Here is a 22,609-nt window from a genome sequence, read left to right on the forward strand (position 1 = left end):
TAATAAAAGGAGTAAATTGAGCACGTCTGTATGTTCGTTGCTATTTTTATCCATTTCTGTAACATGGTAAAAACATTCCAGAGTGCTCAGCCTTTGGGAAAGAGTCTTTTACAGGCCAGACCAATTAACTTGATAGCATGATGATACCATAAATGAGGGCCACTGACAAGAAGCCTCATAAAACTGGTAACATATACTGTACGTTTGTGGGGAAACTATTTTTGCCCTGCACAAAACACACACCCATATAGAAAGTCCAGGTCTGGGTGGTGCCCCCTGCAATGCAAGACCATAATGAAAAGCTACTGCCTCCTTTGGCTTCATTTATCCTCTTGCCAGTTCTAACAGAGGCTGAGATGTCAAACAAAATCATACTGAGCAGAGCACACACTCAAACAAACTCGCAGTTATCCCACAAACACATACAAGGGTGCTGACACTTGTTTCTGTGAAGGGTCCAATGATGTGATTCAAGTGGAAAGCTGAGCTAAACGTTACTGTAAACACTTGTTTAGAGGCTCGCATTTTTTAAAACTTCCTGTCTTGCTGGGAGTTGTACTGCTGTAAAAGTTCTCTAACTCGAATCCCCTTTAACTCACTGACACTTTGATTATATTTCATAAAAAGACAGATAGGGAGCACACTGCTCTCAGACAGCCATTGCTTATGTGTGACAGCTGCTGACAGTATCGCTTTGAAAGCTTCTTTTTGTATGTGGTGACAAATTGAAAAGACATATATTTGTTTATTTCCTTGCTTTGTCCACAGCTGTAAGATTTGCAGGATATGCAATAGATAGTGTTTTTTTTTTACAGTTTTCTTAGTATAGAGTACCATCTGTTGAATCATAAATGGACTACTGCTTGGTACAAGCTGGTGAAATTTTGTCTCAAGAAGCAAACAGCGCACAGTGCAATGTACACTTTTTACATTTGTTGGACCTCTACTGTAAAAGTATCGCAGGCAGAGGCTACTATTTCTCAGTGTAATCCCATGCTGAGACGTACACATACATGTATTAGAAACAAAACACTACATGAAAACACTTTTTTCACACACTCCTTTGGTACACTGATGAGCTTTACCCGCAGCAGGATGGAGTGAAATACAGTGTAAAATTACAGTGAAACCCAGATATCATCCAGCCACCGATGTCTCTCAGTTACATGGTGTTAACAGTGAACATTGGAGCTTTATGGCACAGAGGTATAAGCTATTACAGGCTTTGGCTACACAGACAGTACTTGGATTAACTAGAAACAGAATGAGGCCAGACGAGGCAGCATGTAAATACAATATCATTTCTGCGTAATGGCATGCTCAAACCAAGTAAGTGTTTATGGGCCTTTTTGCAACCCATATATTCTTCACTAACAACCGATGGGAAAACCGTATCTTTCCAAAGTGCAATCAAAAACTAAAAATCAATTAACACTAACAACATAAAGTCTTCTCCAGCACTCAAAGATTCTCAGTGGGGACACGGTTTGGACTCTGTGGTGGCCAGTACACGTGCTCCCTTAACTGCTCTTTCACAGTCTGAGCCCAGTGAATCCTGGCATTATGGTGTTGGAATATAGCCATCAGGGAGGAAAAAGAATCCATTGACAGAAAAACTATTGAGTTTATTCAGGTAGTCAGCTGACTTCATTTTTTGGGCACTTACTCTTGCAGAAAGTAAACCTGCAGCAACTCCAGATTATAACACTGCCCCTACAGGCTTGTACAGCAGATATGAGGCATGATGGCTGCATCAGTCCATCCACCTTTCTTCTTACCTGATACGCCCACCACTCTGAAACAGGGGAACTGTGGAGTCATCACATCACATGACCAGATTATCCTTCCATTGCAAAGTCCAATCTGTCTGCTCTTTTCTTTCCCAGATTACCTCACTGATAAGGCTACATAGGCTACACTCATCTTCACATTGCAAGTATGTAAATAGTCTCACTTTTATTGTTATAACATAGCTCTGAGTTCTGCTATACATTTTGTATGATTTGTTTCCAGCATACTTAAGTGCTATCCAATCAAATGTTTTTTTTAGAATCACATTTCTTCCTCAGAAATGACGGCTGACCACCATCCACTGTTCCAGGTCTTAGTAATGCATTAGACAGTTCTTCACCTAATTTTAGCAGCTTCAGCATTCTTCTTAGTTGCTCTGTTTGCTTGATGTAGGCAGAGAATTTGGTGAAATGGCATCTTTTCCATGAACACTGGATGTGTCTTCCAATGTGGTTGTTTAGAAAAAAATGAAAAGCTACTCACTGCATCAGCTAAGATTAAATAACCAGTTACCAGCCAAAACATATTAACCACTGCAGTAATTGCTTATTTAAATCCACGCAGTGACTTTCATTTGCAGTATATTTTACCAGCAGATCCCACAGTTTTGCTTAGTTTTTTTTAACCTCATGCTCCTTTTAATTGTCATATAAAGCTGAATTTAAATTGTGCCATTTCTGTTTCCTCCAAACTACAAAATAAAGCTTGTGCCCCATTTCAAATTGCATCCACTGTGTATAGGAGAGTCTCACATGAAAGCATATTCATATGGCCCAGTGAATTAGTGTTAACGATAACCTCGCTGAACACTGCAGAAAATAAACATCTAAGGACTAAAAATACTGGATGGACAATCACATTCAAAGAGGGTTAAATTAAATTTAACAGTCCCCGACTCTCAAATAATTTCTGAACCTGCTATGCATTAGCTAGACAATGCACACAGGTGTGTGGAGCAAGTGCATACCTAATCTTTTCTTTGGCACCACTATGCAAAAAAATGTTGTGCATGAATCTGTATGCATCTCTAGTTTCACAGATGAGTGCCAGCTGCACTGCAAACCCTGAAGCATTCTGCAGGCGAAACCCAACAGTCCTTTACCATATCAAATCCCCGTCTGGCTGTCTGGATCCCCTCTCCAGCACAAACTGTCCAGTGTTTATGAAAAGCCACTGGCCGCGTAAACACACAATTTCCTCTTGTTACTGCAGCTGAAGAGGCCCTAAGGTAATTTAGAAGGAGTCAGTCATAGGAAAAATTGTTTTGTTGTTAGTATAGATTCATAGCACATTGATCCAAGTGTCTTTTACAAGCGCAACTACTTATTGAGGGAAACAATTGACCTTTCCGGGGTCACTTCTGTTGTCAAGGAAGCAAATCAATGCCACAATCTGGTTTCTTTATGAATCTGGACGAAGCAAACGCAATTAGCCCCGTGAGTCAACAGCACTGGAACTAATCCAACTGCTTTATTCTATTATAGTGACGCATGTTTTTCAACAATATTTCAAGCCGGCTGATCAATCTTCTCCAGTCCTGTCACCGTGGAAGTGGAGGCCAGCGGTGGGGGGGGGCGGGAGTTGAGCTGAAAACATGAAGGATTTCAGAGGGAATTCGCTGGACAGACTTGAGGACAGAAAAACGAGTGAAGTCAGATGTCCTCCTGTGACCTGATCCGATTTTCCATTACTGTCTCCTTTAATCACAGTAAGCGACGGGAAGTGATGAAAGAGTGGTGGATGGTGGGGGTGATGAAGCGATGAAGGGATTTGGGGAAGAAAGGGTTGGGAGTCGTGGCACGATTGGGGCTGTGTGTGAAATGCAATGAACCTTCAGAACGAGCCTCGGGCTGTTTCCCCCATTTTAAAGTTATTTCACACCAAATCCCGTTGACTCGCCTCGTCGGGGAAAAGCATACAAATACACATGGGCTATGTGGGATTCACGTGCATTATTCTAACCAACATAAACTCTGATTACAGAGCGGATTCTCGGGTAGTTTCAACAACGGATGCAATCCTCTGAAAAATAATAACATAAAGACACAGATAAAGATAAATTGTATTACATACTGCTTCTGTGTTCTATTCCAGCTAGTCCTTCCTAATTCTAGTGTCTGGTACGCACCTCAAATACTTCTGTTATTCCTCTGACGAGATGAATGACATGAGGAGAAAGAAAAAAACACAGCAGATATCGACGGATACGAACGCTTCCGTGGCAAATATTCACTGCCAACACTGCCTATGTGTGTCTGCAAGAGCATATCCTTTTTCAACAGGACTGAGCCACGTGCTTGGGAAACCGCTACCTCTGCATAGCTTGCATGCAAGAAATCCACTTTGTTTCATTTCATTTCATCCTGAGCTCTCAGTGGCTTTGTTTCGCTTCTGGGATATGAGTCCGAAGGGCTTTTAATAAGCTCATTCCCAAACATAATCAGATGAGATGAGGCTGTTTTCGGTGATGAAGGATGGTCTGAGAGTTCAGTCGAAGCTGGAGAGGCTCAGCTTCTCTCCACTGCACTCTCCTTAGTAACTAAAGCAACCTCGCGTGCTGCTGCTTCACACTAATTTCTAATCTGTGAATTAATTTAGCTTGTGTTGCCGCTTTGACTTGTAACCACACTAGGATGTTTTAATCCTTGTAGTGACATTCAGAATAAATGGGTCATTTGTGATATTCCCGTATGGTTTGATATCCAGTTCGGACCTTTGGTTTTAAACCAGGAAGCGGATAATACAGGCTGATAAAGGTACCTTGTACTGTGAGTTGGGCCTGGGCTTCAATGGTGGTGTTGGAATTGTCTGCAACACAGGTGTAGAGCCCAGCGTCTGCCTCCGTGAGGTTGGAAATTTGTAGACTGCCCCCTCCCAGCACCTCCACCCGACCATCACTGAGGAGAGAAAGTAGGAAGGTTGTGGAAAAGGAAAAAAGAAAATTAGCTCCACCTAAACATGTAAGCAGTATTTTCTTTTATCATAGCCATACATTAATGACCTTTACTTGGGCCCTTGCTACATGTAACACAGTCGGCGTCACACTCGGGAGCCATCAGGCTGCTGACCCTCTAAACAGCATGTGGACACAGCTGAACATCAGCAGCGACATCTTTTTTTAAAACAGACTTGTAAAATATGTAGAAAGTCATGGCAGCCCATTTACATGAAATGTATTCTCCTCTCGCTCAGATCGCTGAACGGAGCCCCGAGCTCCTCTGCTGACCTGGGTTTGACTCCACATCTCATCCTCGTTTCTTTTTGCTCTGTCACCTCATACCAACTCTCTGAATAAATAAAAGATGCTAAAAGCAGAGTCAACCGCCCCAAGAAAGAAAAGCAATTTGCATTTCTTCCCAACAGTTTACTGGATTTGGAAACCTGGAACTATAACTAGAGTGGGATAGAAACAGGATTCTCGATGTAAAAATACTAGGATGGAAAAAAGACTGGTGTATTCACCATAATCTCCTGCCAAAAAAAAAGAAAGAAAAAAAATCACTGATAAACCAGCTTGAACAAATGTCACTGATATACACAGTCCTCTGTACAGCTGAAACCAGCACCAAACAGTGACTAAAAGCTACAAATTGCAGGCACACCTTTGAGTCAAAGCACGGGGCAAAGTTATAGCGCAAATGATCAGAAAGCAGGAGGATCAGCAATTAAACTCCAAGTTGAGTTTTCAGCAATTCTCCCGTCTCCGATTCTTCGCTCAGCAACCTAACAGCATAATTGCGCCTGTGTGAGCAAGTCAGTCTAACTTAGCAGGCTTGCTGTGGGAAGCGAGCCTCTCCTGGTGTGACAGCGAAGAAAAGCTGAAAGCCATAAAGTGCGTAGATAAGCTGAGCCTGCAGAGTAGTAGTACTAAAGGCGCAATAAACAATAAGTGTGACTGTAATAATGTGTTTGTAATATTATCATATGTTATTGTCCTATAATATATAGGATTTTTTTCAGTTTTAATTATTATGGAGATTGTCAATAGCAGTATATCAGGACACCCCTGGCCTCTAGCAATGCCTTGAGATTAGTCCAGCTTTTACCAGAGCAGCTGGGATTTACAGTTTGCACAGCCACGCTACTGCAGCCCTTTCTCCACCTTAACAAACGTTTTCCTTTTCTTTCATTAGCCGTTAATTAACTGGAGTGCTGTGAAGCGGGCCCGACTAGCAGACTGAAAACCTGTTTCATTCAGCTGCTTATTATCCTAAAGAATCTATGCCTAACCCAAAGATCCAAACACACAAGTATTTGTACAGCCTCGTTTTGAACCAGTGACCCCTCTCCGTTTTAAACAGTCCCAACTTTGATTTCCCCAACAAGCCCACGGGGGATGCAGTCTGTGGCCAAGCTCCGGCTTGATTCAACAAGCACTGGAGCATGAGAGGAGGAGGATGCTGAGAGGAAAGAAAAACGGTAATCAATAGCTCGCAGAGAGAACTCTGCATTCAGACAGCGAGAGAGAGAGAGAGAAAATGGGATGCAGGGAGAAAAGCGGGATCAGCGGGTCGGCAGAAGAAGATAAAAATCCAAAAGACAGCCACAGCAAGCGAGATGCAACTGAGGAACAGTAGATCAGCGCATAATGGTTTCTGCACAGTGGATATCTGCAGAAAAGAGGAGGATACTGAAGAAAACAACTATATGCTGAAAGCTGGTTTTGTTTTAAACCAACTGCTGAGTGGCAAAGATACTCCACGTAAGCTCCCGCACCTCCTTTCTCGACTGCACCTGGGTTCAGCAGTGCTGGCCGTTGAGGCCATCTGTCTGTGCTGGAGAGAAGCATTCAAGTGGCACTCAACCTGCTGTCACCAAAAAGACTTTGCCGTTTCATTTCTACTTCATCAAGCCTCATCCAGAGAAAAAAAAATAGTTTGATCTCATCATTTTGTAGTTGACAGCTGGTCGAGAAAATGGACTTTCGAAGCTCATGTGTAAATCAGTGTTATCCTTTACTTCCAATGGAATTCCTCAAAGGTTCTTAAACCCTAAAGCATTTTAGTAAGTTTAACTTGCATCTACCCACTTGGCCTGTCATTGCTACAAATCTCTGAATTCGACAAATAGCCTCTACATTTACTCCTCTGTAGATTGTTAGCTTAAACTCTTTCCCCCTTGTACGCCTGCAAGGGTAACCCTGGTTTCTCTTTTTTGAACAGAGCAGTCATATTTGAGGTGCATCAGCAATTGATCTCTACCTGTACAGAGTTCACTAAACCATGGTGACCCAAGTAGCTACTAATGGAAAAGGGGCATAAGGTTACTCTTGCCAAAACCCAGAGCATATTCTAATGGTCATCAACCTTTATTGATATATCGTGAGGTGTCAGAAGTCATCATTAAGGGTACAGGGAAGGTTGTCAAATGTCATGTTTATGTCAAGAGCTAACTTTAAGCAGTTTCATCAGCCATAGTTTCCTACACAGCTATCCTATCACAGAGTTGGCAACACTAGCTGACATATTCTAGGAAAAAATTCTAGAGGAATCACATTAACAGTTCCTGTAACCAACCTCTCATTAGATATGTGAGCAGTGTAAGGCTTGCTCTTTAATCCAATCCAGGAGCAGGTATATGTACTCAGGTCAAAAGAGCCATACTGAAACTCAAGAGTGCTGCAATCTGAGAAGAACAAACAACACACGGGGCCAGATTGTATAAAAAAGAAACAGGTGCAAAAATAGTACACTCAGCAGAAGGCTTGACAGAGGATGGCCTCAGTGTTCAAGGTGGGAAAGTGGGGGAAACACAAAGAAGGCGGCTGCCTCTCCTTTTAGTCCCGAGACTGCAGTAAGGAAAACAGAAAATGCCAAACGTCCTGCTGTACATTGATTACCTCTCTGCGCATGAGGGCGAGTGTGGCTGGTTGTGCTCCGAGGCTCTGCATGTCAAAAACCCGCTGAATGAAAAATTTCTCTGAAAGACGCATGTAGCACCAAGCGTTCCTGCAGTTAAGTCTCACCAGGACAGCTTTTCAGACTCTTGGCCTTTAATGCCGCATGCTCCGTAAAAGGCATTGAAAGCTTCCTCTTGTAGTTGAAAGAGGAACATACAGTACACGTCAAACCACCGCGCAATTTCTCATTCCGTTTAGAGCGAGTCAATCTCGGCTCTAACTGCAGTGGCTAAAGTGCTCCGCTGAACAAGGAATGCATTACTGAGACCATGAGGGAGGGAGACAAAGTAAATTGGCTTGAGCTGAATGAGCCGGAGACACCTCAAACTGTTGTGAGGGAGCTCGCTCCACTTGTGGTCGTTTAAATTAAGACGCGGTGCCTGCTGGAAGAATGTGAAGGATGTCTCGTGCAGTAAGCTGAAGGTCCTCGGCGGTAAGTGAGACTCTAATTAAAACTGGATTTACCTACAAAGAGATGTTAAACTGGCTCGCTGTTTTCCCACCGTCACTTTTCTTCTTGTTACAAAAACGGCAGATGCACGCATGCATACAATCCAAGCAAAGCGAAGGCTACAGGGCGGTGTTCTGAACGGCGATGCTAATTAGGCTTGCTGTCTTCTCAGATTTCGTGCCAGCGTTCATGCTACAGTAGCTCCCCTTCTGACAACTACAACTTTCCACATTGTTTGTCCCAGCAGAAACAACACCATATACAAAGACATCATATATGGCTAAAATTTGTGCAACACGTGAGTGCTTTCTATCTAACAATCATATGCCGAAGGATGCACTGGAGAGCAACTTGGGGTTAATATCTTGGAATATTTGGCATGCACACTGGAGGAGACTGTGATCGAATCACCAACGTTCCAATTAGTAGATGACCTGCTCGACCTCCTGAGTAACCACAACCCCAAGACCCTATTTCAGTTTCAAACTACTGGAAAGCACAACAACCCTTTCGTCCCTCAGCTCCTTTCCAACAGTTCCAACATCCAGAAAACTTGTTGAGTACGTCCGTCAATGCGTATGGGCCTCTAACATAAACTTGTCCCCCGTTCTGCTATTCAGCTTTGACGGCAGCGACAGCCACAGAGGCTTCAGAGAAGGACGTGGACACATTTGATATGTGTGACTGGTGGCTCAGCCTTCCGTATCACACACCGGCAGCAAGGTCAGTACACCTGGGTGAGGGGAAGCTGCACATCACTGAAGAGCTGTGCAGGTGGAAGCAGAGCAGTACCGCTGTCACAGAGCAATCAGTGGTGTTGTGACAGTAGTTGGGCACGGGTCATGCTATCTGCAGCATGAGGGGAAAACGGGTGGAATCTTGTCACAACTGTCACAACAACAACAAAGAATAGAAAAAAAGGGGGGATTCATTATTAATGGATAGAGTGGAAACTCCTAAGTTTTTCTCAGTTTGATCTCATGTTCTTTTCACTCTCTGGCTCTCTGCACTGTGGTGCACTATGAATCCAAACCACTCTGCTCTTCTAGGCTTTGTGGTTCAAAGTGAACGCAAATTGAACTTCTCCCATTTTGACCAGAACAAAATCATAACAGTTCCATGAATTTGAATCATGTTCTAGGTGTGCCAAAAACAGATCTCGTCTTAGAGAAAAGGGCAGGCAGCGGGTTGGAATGGTTTCTCCCTCCACCGCCCTGTTTTTTTAATGTATACCTGCTCCAATATGAGACATGACGCTAAAGAAACTACCAGGAGAGACAAACAAGATAAAGAAGGAAGCCCGACCGGCCTTAGAAACAAACTGAAGGAGAAATAACTAAAAATTAATGTGCAAGATTAATGAGAAACAACCTAGTGCCAGCAGCACAGGCTCAAGTTTCTCAACTGACTCAGTCATGAAAACATTTTTGTTTTCCTCTGGTTCATAACGGAAAGCTGCGGGACCCTCGAGAGGAAAAAATAAAAAACTCCCACATTCCTTACCTTATTTGCTTTCCCCCCCTACAAAAGGTCCCCAAGAATAAACTGATGGTTTGATTAGTGCATACTGCAATGAAGCCTCGCATAATAGACTTTTGGATGGCTGGTGTGCCTCCAGGTGCTCAAGGCCACCTGAACTCTGTGTGGTCCTTGCTGTGTCACATTTACAAAGCCACAGTACTGCCTCAGGGGGACATATATCCACATAACACCTGGTGAAGAGGCAAAGCAAATGAGAGGAAGTGAGCTGTTTCCACTATCAGTGAATAAATCCCCATATTCTCAGTCCTACATTGACTAATGAGGTAAATTACACAGTGCGCAAAAAAAGCAGATTCCTTTTAGGACTAAAAACGCAGCCGATTGTGGATCCTGCCCCTGCCCAACAACTGACGGATCTTTACTTGGCAAGAAAAACAACATTGTGATGAGGATGCAAAGAAAAAAATGAATGCTATGACAGGAAGCATGCTTTTAGGAGAGCTACAGACACTGATGTGCTGGAGACAGAGAGAGACAGCCTAAAGAGAGACTTCTCTTGCTCCACTCAGAGAAAGCCTGTGTTGTTTGTCTTGTTTTCTCAGCCTGCACATGCCAGCAAAATCCCTCCATTACCTTAACCCCACTCTCCGCTGCTGCCATCTATCATTTTACCAATGCTGGAGAAATCTGAGTTCCTATGCAGAATTCTAAGCACACGGACCCTCCTGCCTCTCTGGGAGTACGTGGTGTGCTGGATATCCACCGTGCATGCCAACCTCTCTGAATGAGGGAAAACATGTGGAGCAGAACACTTTCCATTCACACTCACACTGATCTTAATTCCTTAATGTGTTTTGTTTTCTGACTAGGAGAAAACCCAGAAGAATCTTGAATGCTGCTTTAATGTATGCACTTTATCAGGTACATATTTGCTGTATTGCATTGCTGTACTGTAGCTAGCAGTGATGTTTTGCAACTACATTTACATTTATATTCGAGGGGGATGAAAACAACAGAAACGTTTACCTATGACCTCGGTAATGAACACAGTAAAAGCCCTTTTATGAAGACGGTTTTGTGGTGGAGGGGCTGTACAGAGTTACGTATGATTAGATTACTCACATTCTGACACTCGGATGACAACAGAGGTTTCTCCATTTTTCCTCCTTAGGCTGCAGAAACTGTGTTCTGTGGTCTGTGTAATCATATCTGTCAGCCAGATGCACACGAAACATCACTGACACCTCTATCATTCGCTGCAAGAGGAGGACCTCAGTGCTAGGTGGACGACACGCTAATTGCCGGTGTGACGAAAGAAACAAGTGAAAATCAGGCTAGGCTAATTTTTTGGTTCAGTTTCACTGCCTGTGTTTTTTATTTTAATGTCTTTTCTCTTTAATGTTTGAAAACCTGCAAAGCTCATGATGGCACATGGAAAATTGGTGTGGGAATTCACAAAAAACCCCCAAAACAACGACAATGGTTGAATGTGTGAGTTTTAACGCTGCAAACACATTAAAAAAGATGTGATGAACAAAGAAGGTTCAAATTTTGAGTTTCATTATGACTTCACTTTAAAAAAAAAAGGAAAAAAAGAGGCAATTATCTATGATTGCATCTGAAAGAGTGGGGATTTAAATGGCAGTGGCATTTGCTCGGTCATGCCGTCTTTTCAAGAGCCGTGGAATCAATTCTTTGGTGTGAATCTTCAAATTATTATTAAGGTACTAGTGGTTTGGATTCCACATCGCTACAAGTCATTCTGCTGAAAAGCGGGCACAACAGTGACACGGTGTCTTACGCGACAGCTATAAATACATGAAACGATATGATAGCTAACAAATATGCTGAGCTAAATTCCCGTCTTCATGCACAACTAAACGCAATTCACAGAATAATATTTAAGCAAACACAGGAGCACAAGGAGGCGAGGAGACAGATGACTTTGAGGCTTTGGAAAGGGGGGCGGTGATTTACATATTCAGTCAATTCCCTGTTGCTGGCCGACATGCATAATTCATCCATTTTATTGACTGCTGAGGAATTCTGTTAGGTGACTGAGAGATACTCCCGAGAACAAAAGATGACTGTCCTTTTCATAAGTGTCATCAGGACCAGTATGTCTGAGAGATCCAAAGGCCTGTTTCTCTGTATAACGGATGACACAAGGCATATTTACAAAGACTGCATTTTCAGTGTGTTGAAGGAACAGCTTAAAGTGCTACATATGCTGTTGCTGATATTAATCAAAATAAATGTTGAGCCCGGTGTCCTTGGCAATAGAATTGCTCAGAGCCTAAATTGAATTGAGGCAACATTCAGGACGCCGGCGAATACACACACACAGCGCGTTACAGCAGAATAATCCATCGTATGATCGATACTGAGTGCATTGGAAAACGTAGCATCGGAACAGATAGGCCCTGCTTTTCTACAGACAACTACACTTGTGGTCACTTTGTTATGTACACCTGTTCAGCATCTTGAAAGTGCACATTTCTGATCATCTAATCGGCACCTTAATGCATTTAGTCGTGCTGAAGTTCAAGATGAGCATCAGAATGGGAAAGAAAGATCATTTAAGTGATTTTGAACATGGCAAGGTTGTTGGTGCTAGATGGGCTCGCCTGAGTATTTGAGAAACTGCTGAACTACTGGGGCTCTCCTACACAACTGTCTCTAGCGGTCAGAGGGAAACGGCCAGAATGCTTACAAATTGACAGGAAGACAATAGTAACTGAAATAACTTCTCGTTATGACCAAGGTATGCAGAAGAACCATGCACAGTGCATCTTGAAGCAGATGGGCTATAGCAGTTTAGAAGATCACATGGTGAGCCACTACTGTCAGCTGAAAACAAAGTACGATTAATATTAGCTCACCAAAACTGAACAACAGAAGATTGGAAACATTGGCTGGTCCGCTGAGTCTCGATTTCTGCTGCCACATTCAGATGGTTGGGTCAGAATTTGGTGTGAACAACATGAAAGTTTGGATCCATCCTTGCAGCCCTGTATTAAGAATTCAGGCTGCTGCTGGTGTAATGATGTTGGGCCCATTAGTACAAACTGAGCACTGTTTAAAGCCCCGAGCACTACCTGAATATTGTTGCTCACCATGACCACAGTGTACCATTTCCTGCTTCCAGTAAGATAACTCATCATTGTTACAACGCTCACATAATATCAAACATGACAGAGACTTCCCTGTACTTAAGTCACCAGATCTCCATCCAAAAGAATACTTTAAGATGGTAGGGTCAGAATTTGCCGTACACTATGTGACTCTGTGTTTATACACCTCTCTGTGTAAAATTATTAGTTATTATTAATCTCTGGCTCTCATCCACAGCATGTCTTTGTCCCGTCTTCCTCTGAGGAGTGTTTCCAGCTCTTTGTTGAATCTGTGCCATGAAGAATTAAGATAGCTCTGAGGATCAAAGGGAGTACAAGCAAGACATACCTAATCAAGTGTCCAGTAAGTGTATGTTTATATATAACAAAGGAGATATTATCCAAAAATTACTTTGCAAGTAGAGAAAAATATGTCTACCAATAAAAGTTGGTGGGTTGCAAAAAACAACATAAATCATTTAATGAGTTGATCAAACAAACAAGAGCTTCACACGTAAAAACGGATCATTTTGTCCTGTGTGAAGTGAGGCAGCATCTCACCGCATGATTCTTTATAATCACACTCAGACACATGCAGGAGAGGACAAGTTTCTGTCCCAGGTGAGCCACAATCAACAGGTCCAGGACTTAATTTTCACTCATGACAAAAGGGTGGTGGTGGTGTCGGTAGTTAGGTTAGGTCATTCTCTTCTATCGCTTACAGATTTGTAAAAGACTGCAGACTGTGACTGACCGAGATCCAACACGCTTTTTCTTGGTCACAAGAAGAATCTATGAATATTATTCCCAGATCTGACACAGTGGCCCCGTGAGCCGGACACAACAAAGAGAAATCAGCTACTGATCGACTGAGAGTGGGGCAACCACCTGTTTAGTTTCAGCCCTCTGCTCTGTCCTTGTCTGTCAACATAGAGACATTTTTAAACAGCCAGTAAGGCCTACATGCCAATACGGGCAAGTGATCCCAATGAAATGTCTCCTGACAGGTTATGAATAACATGCTAATGAGACTCTTCAAAGACCTAAGACAGAAATCCTACTTATGGCAGAAATCCTTTATGCAGCACATTGTGAAAAGACTTTTGAAGATTTCCTCTGCGTCTTTCAAAGTATCTTAAAGAACTTCAGTGAAGTCGGGCAGAAAGTGGAAGGACTAGCAAAGAATTACAGGGAAGAATTAGAAATTCAAGAGTCTGCATTGTCCAAAGCCTCTTTCATCTTGCACTCTTATCGCGTTACCTTTGTTATTTGTTGCTCCGGATAATAGTGGCTGTAAGCCATTGTGAATTCAGACGTAGAGAAAAAGAAAACAAGAGATGTGACCGAGCTGAAGGATCGGCAGCGATACTCCCCACCATCGCTGAGCTGCTCCGCTTTCGATTGGTAGCTTTGACACGTCTTCATCAACTCTCATCTCATGACTACAGCTCCAGCGTCGCTGCTTTCAAGGCCCTGTTTGTGTTGCGCACCAAAGACCAATTAGATACTCTTTGCAGATTCCCCTTACTCTCTCCCTTACACTACATGCCACACCAATTTTTAATTGACAGGAGCTCCTCTATCTTTCATGTAATGCCTGGAAGGAACAAGAGACTCTCAACAGGAAAAAAGGGGAAAATTCCACTGCTATTCTTTTTAATTGTCAATGTCGTCGTTAATGAAAAGAAAAAAAAAAAATCAAAGGAACAACCTTGGAGATGTATTCACCGCTCAATTTTTTTTTGCGCTGAAGGCAGGAGCATCGGGGTCTTCTTCTATATGACCCAGACATCCCTGCTTTTTCACTATGCTTGCTAATTACCAACGGAGACACCCTAGGGGGGTGGCTATGCGAGCTGGATATTGTCTTGTATTTAATAGAAGGTAGATTAATAAGTACCTTTTTACCCAGCTCCCTTTGGAGGTCAGAACATTCAGACAATTCCACAGGCATTAAAAACTTGAGGTGTGGAGCTATGCTTGGAACCAGAGGTTGGAAGGTCTAATGATATTCTCGTTCACACCGCACCGGGGCCTCGCGATTACCAATGTGACGACCTTACATTTAATTTCACTGAACGCCCAAATCCATTCTGAGCTAGATTTAGATGAATGAGCCACATTTTAGCCACGTTGAGTTGAAGAGTTATTATTCCACAGGAGCAGCACACAGGGGTTAGGTAAACAAAGTGCTTTCTTAATTGGTGAGAACCAAACTTCACATGTCCAATGCAATTCTCTCTGAGGGATTTGAGCTGCACTGCCTGAGCTAATGAGAGCCAGAGAAGTGAGAGCACAGGCACTGTGACACTCTGTCTTGGCTCTTAATTTGTGAACTTCCCCTCAGCTGGCAACCCCACAGCCTGCTCTCCCAGATGAAGTGGCTCCGTTGGCACGTCCAGGTCTCCCCCCGGGGCTCTCTGGGTAGCTGTGGCAGAACGGCATTAACACCTTGGGGAGCAGGCGCCAGGACTAACAGTTTAGCTTCTGGAGGCCAGAGGCACCGGGTACAAAGGAGCAGTACATTACAGTACTCTGCTGCTTTTATAAACCTAGGAATGTGCGAGAGCCCAGGGAAGCTGAGCACAACTGCTTGTGGCTTTACTGTAACTATCGCCAATTACTGGCAACTTTCAGGTGATAATCCAAACCTGTTGTTTTTTCTTTTTTGTTTAACAATCTCTGCTTTTTCGATCAGAATAGATAAATGCATCAAACAATAGATCACAGAGCTGCCCTACACGTACCTCTCTTCCAGCAGCTTGTCTCCAAACATCCAGCTGATGCGTGGTGCAGGGTAACCCGTGGCCACACAGGGCAGCAGCACGCTGGCATCAGTCGTCTTGGTCACAGACACAGGCTGCACCAGGAATTCCAGCTTCCTCTCCTCGCCAGTTTCTGAGATGTGAAGGGGGAAAAAAAGGGGGTCAGGGTTAAGACTGAGGTTAAGCAAAGAATTTCTGGGAAGAATTAAAAACTCAAGAGTGGGTATTGTCTTTATTTTCCAAAGCCGCTTTCATCTTGAACTCTTATCAAGTGTATTATTTGTTTTATTGATCAGAAAAAAAGGACAAACAAACAGTAAATTGCAGCCTGCAACAGGAATTCCAGCTTCCCCTGCAGTTTCTTAATTGACCGGGGGGGGGGGGGGGGGGGGGGGGGTGACCGTTAAGGCTGAGGTTAAGGCTAGGGTTGAGTAAGCTAACCTCCATGTCCATCCATCCTTAAGATTGACTGACAGCCTGACACCCCAGCCACAAAGAGTCAGACTGAATAATGATAATGATATCTAGCACAGATAAAGCTGTGTATGAGTTCAAACTGCTGTGTATGATTCCAGCTGCAACTTAATGCTGGAATAGCATCGAGTAATAACCACGAGGGTCATGGTCAGCCAGACTTCTTATTTTTTTAATAATGAACTGCTGCGAGTTCACAGGAATGTGTGAAACTCCCACTCAGCAATTCACGGCGAAAATACCAGAGCTGTATTTGGTTGTGCCTTCACAAGAAAACAAAAAAAAGACACAACTACACATGATAATAACTACACCTAATACATTTATTCATGTCCCTCCAATATCTGATGGTGTCCACGCAAAAATGTATTTCCATTTCGTCACAAAGCTTTAAAATCTTCCCCTTTGTGTGGCTCCAACTTCCTGCCACTCTACCACACATCTGTAAAGGAGGCAAACAGAGATGAAGACCCCCACTGGGGCCTTGTTGAAGTCTGATTTACAGCCTCTAATATCTTCCCTGTGCTGGCAGGAGCCTGGTGCTTAACAACTTAGTAAATAAAACTTCCAGGGGGGTGAGACAAGACCCTGCCACAATGGAATTCGGGTTCCTTTTGAGCTGCAGCTGAGTTACTGTTGCGTCACTGATAACCCCAGTGGGAATTTTACCGCTCCTGCTAGCATTCAAAAATCTCTCACCACAGGTAGCCGGGTCTCTTCACACTAAAGGTAATGAGCAACCGAGAGAGAACTCAATGTACTGCTGTAATTAAATGATGCACTGGACTATATACAAATTTCAATTTACCTCACAAGAGGACCTACGAGGGTCTAAAAGCTCTAAAGATGTGGTGACGTTTTAACAGGTGACAACTGATGACAAGCAGGGTAAAATATTTTAATATTAGAAAACAACACTAGTGTATTCATTATATTGCATAACTGAGTTTACAGCGAGAAGTTCCTTTAGTAACAGATGTAGATTCATAATGGACAACATTTCACCTGGTGTTCTCTCAAATTACCTGGTACAGTTTGGAGCTCGGCCTCATCACTCAACTTGGAAGAGCCAACGTTTTCCACAAGGCAGCGGTACGTGCCAGCGTCCGTCTCCGAGGCATTGCTTATAACCAGGGCTCCACTCGGTAGCTGGATCAACCTGGTACTCAGCTCCAGGGGCTGTCGGTCTTTCTCCCACCGGATGAAGGCCACCAGATCCGAGTTGACCTCACATGCCATCACCTGACTGTCCCCAAGTCTCGCAGTGGCTGGCAACGGTTGGTTGGCAAACCTGGGCATCCCTGCAAGACAGCGATAAGGCAGATGAGGAACACTCATAGCAAAATTTTATGGTAGCAGTTTAAGGGGTTTATGAAACCTGAATGAAAAAAGCAGGGCTTCAGGTTTTTAGTAAACTTGAAAGCAAAGGCATGCTGACAAATTTGACTGTTTCATTTCATTAAATTTAACTTTAAGCTGCAATTGGATGTAAATTTTTGCTAAGGCAGATTGGAAAGGCAAATTGATTACCACAGCAGCTAATGAAGCTATAAAAAAGAATGTGGTATATCGGTTTTGAACTTTGACTTTGAAGCTGCATATTTCGTCTCATCTTTAGAACTGAAAAATATTGGAAGCGTTCTCTTGCACATCCATCCAATTTCTGGTTATATTCTTAGGAGCGAAACAGGCCAAAATCTTCAGCACCCACCTGTCCCGACCTCTTGCAAACAGACAAACAAACCACCACCCTTCTCCTGCACACCCGTGTCGTACAATCGTTTATCCTTGATGGTGGATGTTAATTTGCCACGCAGAGCAGGAGACACACGGCACTAATTTAAAAAAAAAAAAAGCTGGATCCACAGGCTGTTTGCGCTGCTGTAGCCCGACTTTCATCTTGATGCAAAATAATTATTTCCTGGGTTTGTAGTCATTGATCTGAAACCAACACTCCCGGGCCGCTTCTGAAACAATCGCGCACAATGACTTCAATTAAAAAGAACTTACAATGTGTAAACTGCAAATGTTATTCTTGGGTTTATTAGTGAGGCAGAGGGAAGAGTTTGTTGTTTTCCAAAGTAAGAAGGCCACTCCATCTCCAATGAAAAGTGCAACATGCTGTGTTATTATCATGGAGGGCCTCTCGAGGTTTTGGGCCAACTGTGATCGTCTCCTTGGAAATTTGTGCAGATGAAACAAAGAGTCTTGTTTGAGTGTCTGTTTTTCTGTTTATGAGAGCAAGTTTAGCTGCTGTAACTCCGCTGAAGACTTGCTAAGTGATGACTTGGCGTCCGCCCCGTCCTCACCTACAGACATCTCCTCAAATCCCCTGCCAGGAATGGCTCCAGGGTAAATCACACTTTAAGATAAGGGCCCAACAGTGACAGACTCCCCTCCCGGCCTGGGCCGACGTGCACAGCTTCTCTGAGTATATCTCAGCACAGTTCGGTTAATATTGGCTTAGCTGATATTTTTGTAACTGAGCTGCCAATCACTTAATATATAATCATGGCAGGGTAGGAAAAAAATAATGAGCTGACTTATTGAGGGATTAAAAGATACTTTCGCCCCTCCCTACAAGCTCAGACTTACTCACTGCTTGGTGCTGCTCAAGACAAGCCACAACTGAAAGAGCGCCTTCGATCATCAGATATCTATCTAGAGGTCAAAAATGACCCCTCAGTCGGGGCCTAACGATGTCTCCTCTAGGGCTGCCACAAACGATTATTTTGATAGTCGACTAGTCACCGATTATTTTTGCGATTAGTCGACTAATCAGATCATCATCCATTGGAGGTACAGCGTACAGCTTATTGCACCAGCAGCATCTGGTCTTATATAACTATCATTAGCTTACAGCTTGAAGTGTTTGTGCTAACTAAAAATAAAGACAAGATGGTAGTTTATTAATTTTTAATGAAATTTGCAGATTGTTTCGGTGAAGTTTAATAAACTCCTTGCTTTCTAAAATATAACAGGACACCGGAGTATATTCTCCAGCTTCTGATAATCAGCTGTCTGCTTGACAGTTTTAGCTGTGCAAAAACTATAACTTTAATCTCAGCCAAACCGATTTACTCAGGAACAAATAAAATACTAAAGAAAGCCAAACAATAACATTTTTAAGTTATCTAAGTGACTTATATATATGTTTAACCTGACTAGCGAAAGACGGCGGTGGGTTTGGATTTGCCGGGAGTCCGGTGTTCTCACGGCTCTAGTTAGCCTTGCCCCCGCCTAGCTAACGAGCTAGTGGGTAACAGACGTCTCCGAAAACGTCGGAGCGCTTTTGAAAATACGTGGTGTCTTGATAAACTGAGCAGATATTTGAGGTTTACACAGCTACATTCTCGCCTGAAAATATATTAAAGCTTTATTTTGTGACCCAGAAAAAATAATAAGAGTAAAGTTAAAACTAACTAGCTGCCGCCATTGTTGACAGCTGCGCTATGAATTCTGGGACACAGCTTCTTCTTCTTCTTCGGGGTTTAATGGCAGCTGGCATCCTTGTACATGCAGTGCTGCCATCTTCTGTTTCAGTCCGTTATTACACTCTTAAATCCTACTACTCATTCCTGCGTCCTTTGTGATCTTACAAAGCTTCAAACGATGCGTCGACTATTAAATTAGTCGTCGACGATTTTAATAGTCGACATAATCGTGACTAGTCGACTAATCGTGGCAGCCCTAGTCTCCTCCACATTTTTTTTGTTGTTCTTTCAAAAAAATGTTAAGTAGAGGTAAACAGAAACTAAAATGTATTAAGAGGGAAAAAATAAGCTCATTAACTGCATGATGATTGATAATCATGGGTTACACTCATTGAAAAACAAAACAAAACACTGGACTGATAGATTAAAGGGATAAAAATTATATATAATAGTGAGGAGAAAAGCAATGGTTTATGAGTGTGTGTCTTAAAATATATTTAAGACACATTTACACCCCTAATAATTCTAATCTTACTTTCTGCAAATGGACATGTGCACAATGACATCAGGCCAAACCGTGTACTGTGGCCTCAATGTGCTTATCTGATAAAGACCAAAAAATTTATTAATTAATAGAAATACCAGACAGCCTTTAACTTTATACAGTGCTCTCCAGATAGTAAGTAAATCCTTTAGCCCATGACATTTCTAAAGATGAGAATGACCCTCACTTAATGCATCTGAGGTCTAAAAAGTGACTAGAGACTTAGTGGAAAAGCTTAAGCCTTTACACTGTGGGCCAAGGAAGACACGGCAGAGGGCTCCACAAGTCATCTGCAGACATGCAGGGCAGGGGGAGAACATTGTGTCTGTACAACTTCAGTTCAGACTGTAGTGAGCACTTTCTGACTCGGTCTGCAGTTAGTCAGTCTCCAGCTCTCAATCGACTAATCCTTTGTTCCTCTTGCCTCATCACATCTCCGCAGGCTGTTCATCAGCTTGCCGTGTCTTCAGGGAGTGCGTTTCTGGGTGTGTGTTTGTGTGAGAGTGGGTGTATGTGGGGAGCCTAACTCACAAGAGCATGACAGCCGTTGTGTAACAGCCAGTTATAATGAAGTGGACTGCTTACGATGACATGAATATGTATGCGCGTGCTTATGCTTGCGTGTTAGGTGCTAAAGTGTACATAAGCACATTAAGTGTGGGTCAAGGCAAGGGGCATTGTAGATGGGAAGCGGTGAGTGTCGATGCTAACACTATCGATTCTAATTAATCACAATTCTCCATTTAAATCAACTTGGTGGACGCTTCATTTTCCAGAGCCTTGCTCAGCACCATCTACTGAACTGAAGTGCTGGGCTGCCAATCTGCACTTATTATCGGAGTGTGATGGAGCCAAATGAGTCCAGGAGAGCAATGGTATTTCAGCGGCCAAAATCCAAAGACTGGAGGGTTTATTCTAACAGAAAGCGGTTTCATTCTTCATTTTAAACGAAGCAAAATGTGCCTCCTCTGATCTCATTGATCCTCCCAAAAACATTTTCATACACCCAGCACTTGCACCAAATGCCTCCTTTGTGGAAGGTGGTTAGCTAGATTCATCAAACCCTGCATTATCTGCTCGGCTCTACCAGTAGAGCTGATAATAATCAGAATGCTAATGAAAGAACACGTCCCTCACTGGATGGAGATTAGCCGAAAACTAGTGCGCCACAACGAGTGAGCATAACGACTGCCTGCCCCACCTCAGAGAAAAACCAAGCGCAATTATGTACACGCATACACAGGCGTACCCTTAAATCACACTGTTGGGTTCTCACTATTCTTAATTAAAATAAGGTATAGAATAATAATGAGCAGCTTAATAGAATTCACAGAAGGCTTTAAGGATCTCCCTTGAGATTCAAGCGAATTAGTGACTGACTGCAGAATGGCTGTCTTTCACCTTGGATCAAAAACATAACTGTGTTTGATGTTACATATTTTCAAGCAGTGTCAGTTACAGTAATTGGCGAAAACTGAAACTGGCTTACATTTTGTGCCAGGGCCCGGGGGGAAATGTCTCCCTATGCGTCGTGGCCAGATGCTGAGTTTGGATTGCTAACATGAAATACCTAATTTTCCATGGAGAAAATATGGAATGTAAAAAAATCAAGTCACATGGTTTATGCTTTGGAGGGAGCTCATATTTTTAAGCCCACAGAAACACCAAAGGTTACCGAAAAGACAGGATCTAGCATAATTACATAGTCTAAACGGGTAATTAGCAGAGGGATTTTTCACAGTGCAACCTTTACTTCTTCACTTTCAATTAGCATAATAATGATGTCATTAGACTAATGACAGGGCAATAAAACAACAATATATTCTAACACGATGTAATTTATTGATACATATAACAACAATTTCTCCACTTGCTACGGCTAAACATAAGACCAGGACAGTAAGACTCAGGACACAAACACAAAGATATGATAGCTACGCCAGACAAGTTACGCTTACAAGCTTAACTAGCTTCATGTTGCAATCAGCTCAACTCTGAGACACCAGTGTGGGGTGGGCATAATACTAGAATTTCAAACTTTCAAATCCAGGAAAATACTCCATTTTTTATATGAATGATACCAGCACAGCCAAAAAATAAAACAAGAAAATTAAGATTAGAATAGTAGTATGATATTGTCTGCTACCTAACTCTAAAATTTATGTTATTGGTTTATTATTATCCAACGTCCACTAGCCATATCCCCAATAAGACCCTAACAGATGGCTAATATCAGATACTCACTAATAATTAAATCAGAGACAATCTGAAAGGTTGACATAACTTCCAGGATAGAAATATGAAGACCATGCTAAAAGCCACATTCTATCAGAAGGCCACTGGATGTCGATAGCTGTGGTTGCTAAAAGACTTCCAGTCCCATAGAAATCTATAAGAAAACTGTTTTCATACTTGACCTCTTTAAACACTTTCCTGTTAAGTTTATGGGCTCTGTGACTCATTCCAGATCATACTGAATTTTGCAAATCTTGGTCATATTATGAACAAGATTTGCAAAGTAGGACGTATGTTTCAAAACAGAGGAATATCAGTGCTATGCTCATTGGCTAACAACTCGTGAATGACAAGTTGTCAAACCAATGGGTGACGTCCCGGCAGCTCTGTCCAGCTTTTATGCTGTCTATGAGTAAAACAG

The 22,609-nt window shown here is 42.7% G+C and overlaps 1 protein-coding gene across 14 annotated transcripts in view; it reads right to left on the reverse strand.

The window, feature by feature from the left end:
* Positions 1 to 22,609, reverse strand: part of neo1a (neogenin 1a) — a 156,398-nt gene that overhangs the window by 53,037 nt on the left and 80,752 nt on the right. For all 14 annotated transcript variants that reach the window (XM_026162467.2, XM_026162433.2, XM_026162428.2 and 11 more), the window contains exons 3-5: positions 17,001 to 17,276; positions 15,484 to 15,634; positions 4,552 to 4,688 (exon numbers count right to left, since the gene is read on the reverse strand). In XM_026162467.2, coding sequence (XP_026018252.1) covers positions 4,552 to 4,688; positions 15,484 to 15,634; positions 17,001 to 17,276 — 564 coding nt within the window. The remainder of the gene's footprint in view (positions 1 to 4,551; positions 4,689 to 15,483; positions 15,635 to 17,000; positions 17,277 to 22,609) is intronic.

The sequence above is a fragment of the Astatotilapia calliptera genome, chromosome 1 (assembly GCF_964374335.1).
Source record: "Astatotilapia calliptera chromosome 1, fAstCal68.1, whole genome shotgun sequence".
Classification (NCBI taxonomy): Eukaryota; Metazoa; Chordata; class Actinopteri; order Cichliformes; family Cichlidae; genus Astatotilapia; species Astatotilapia calliptera.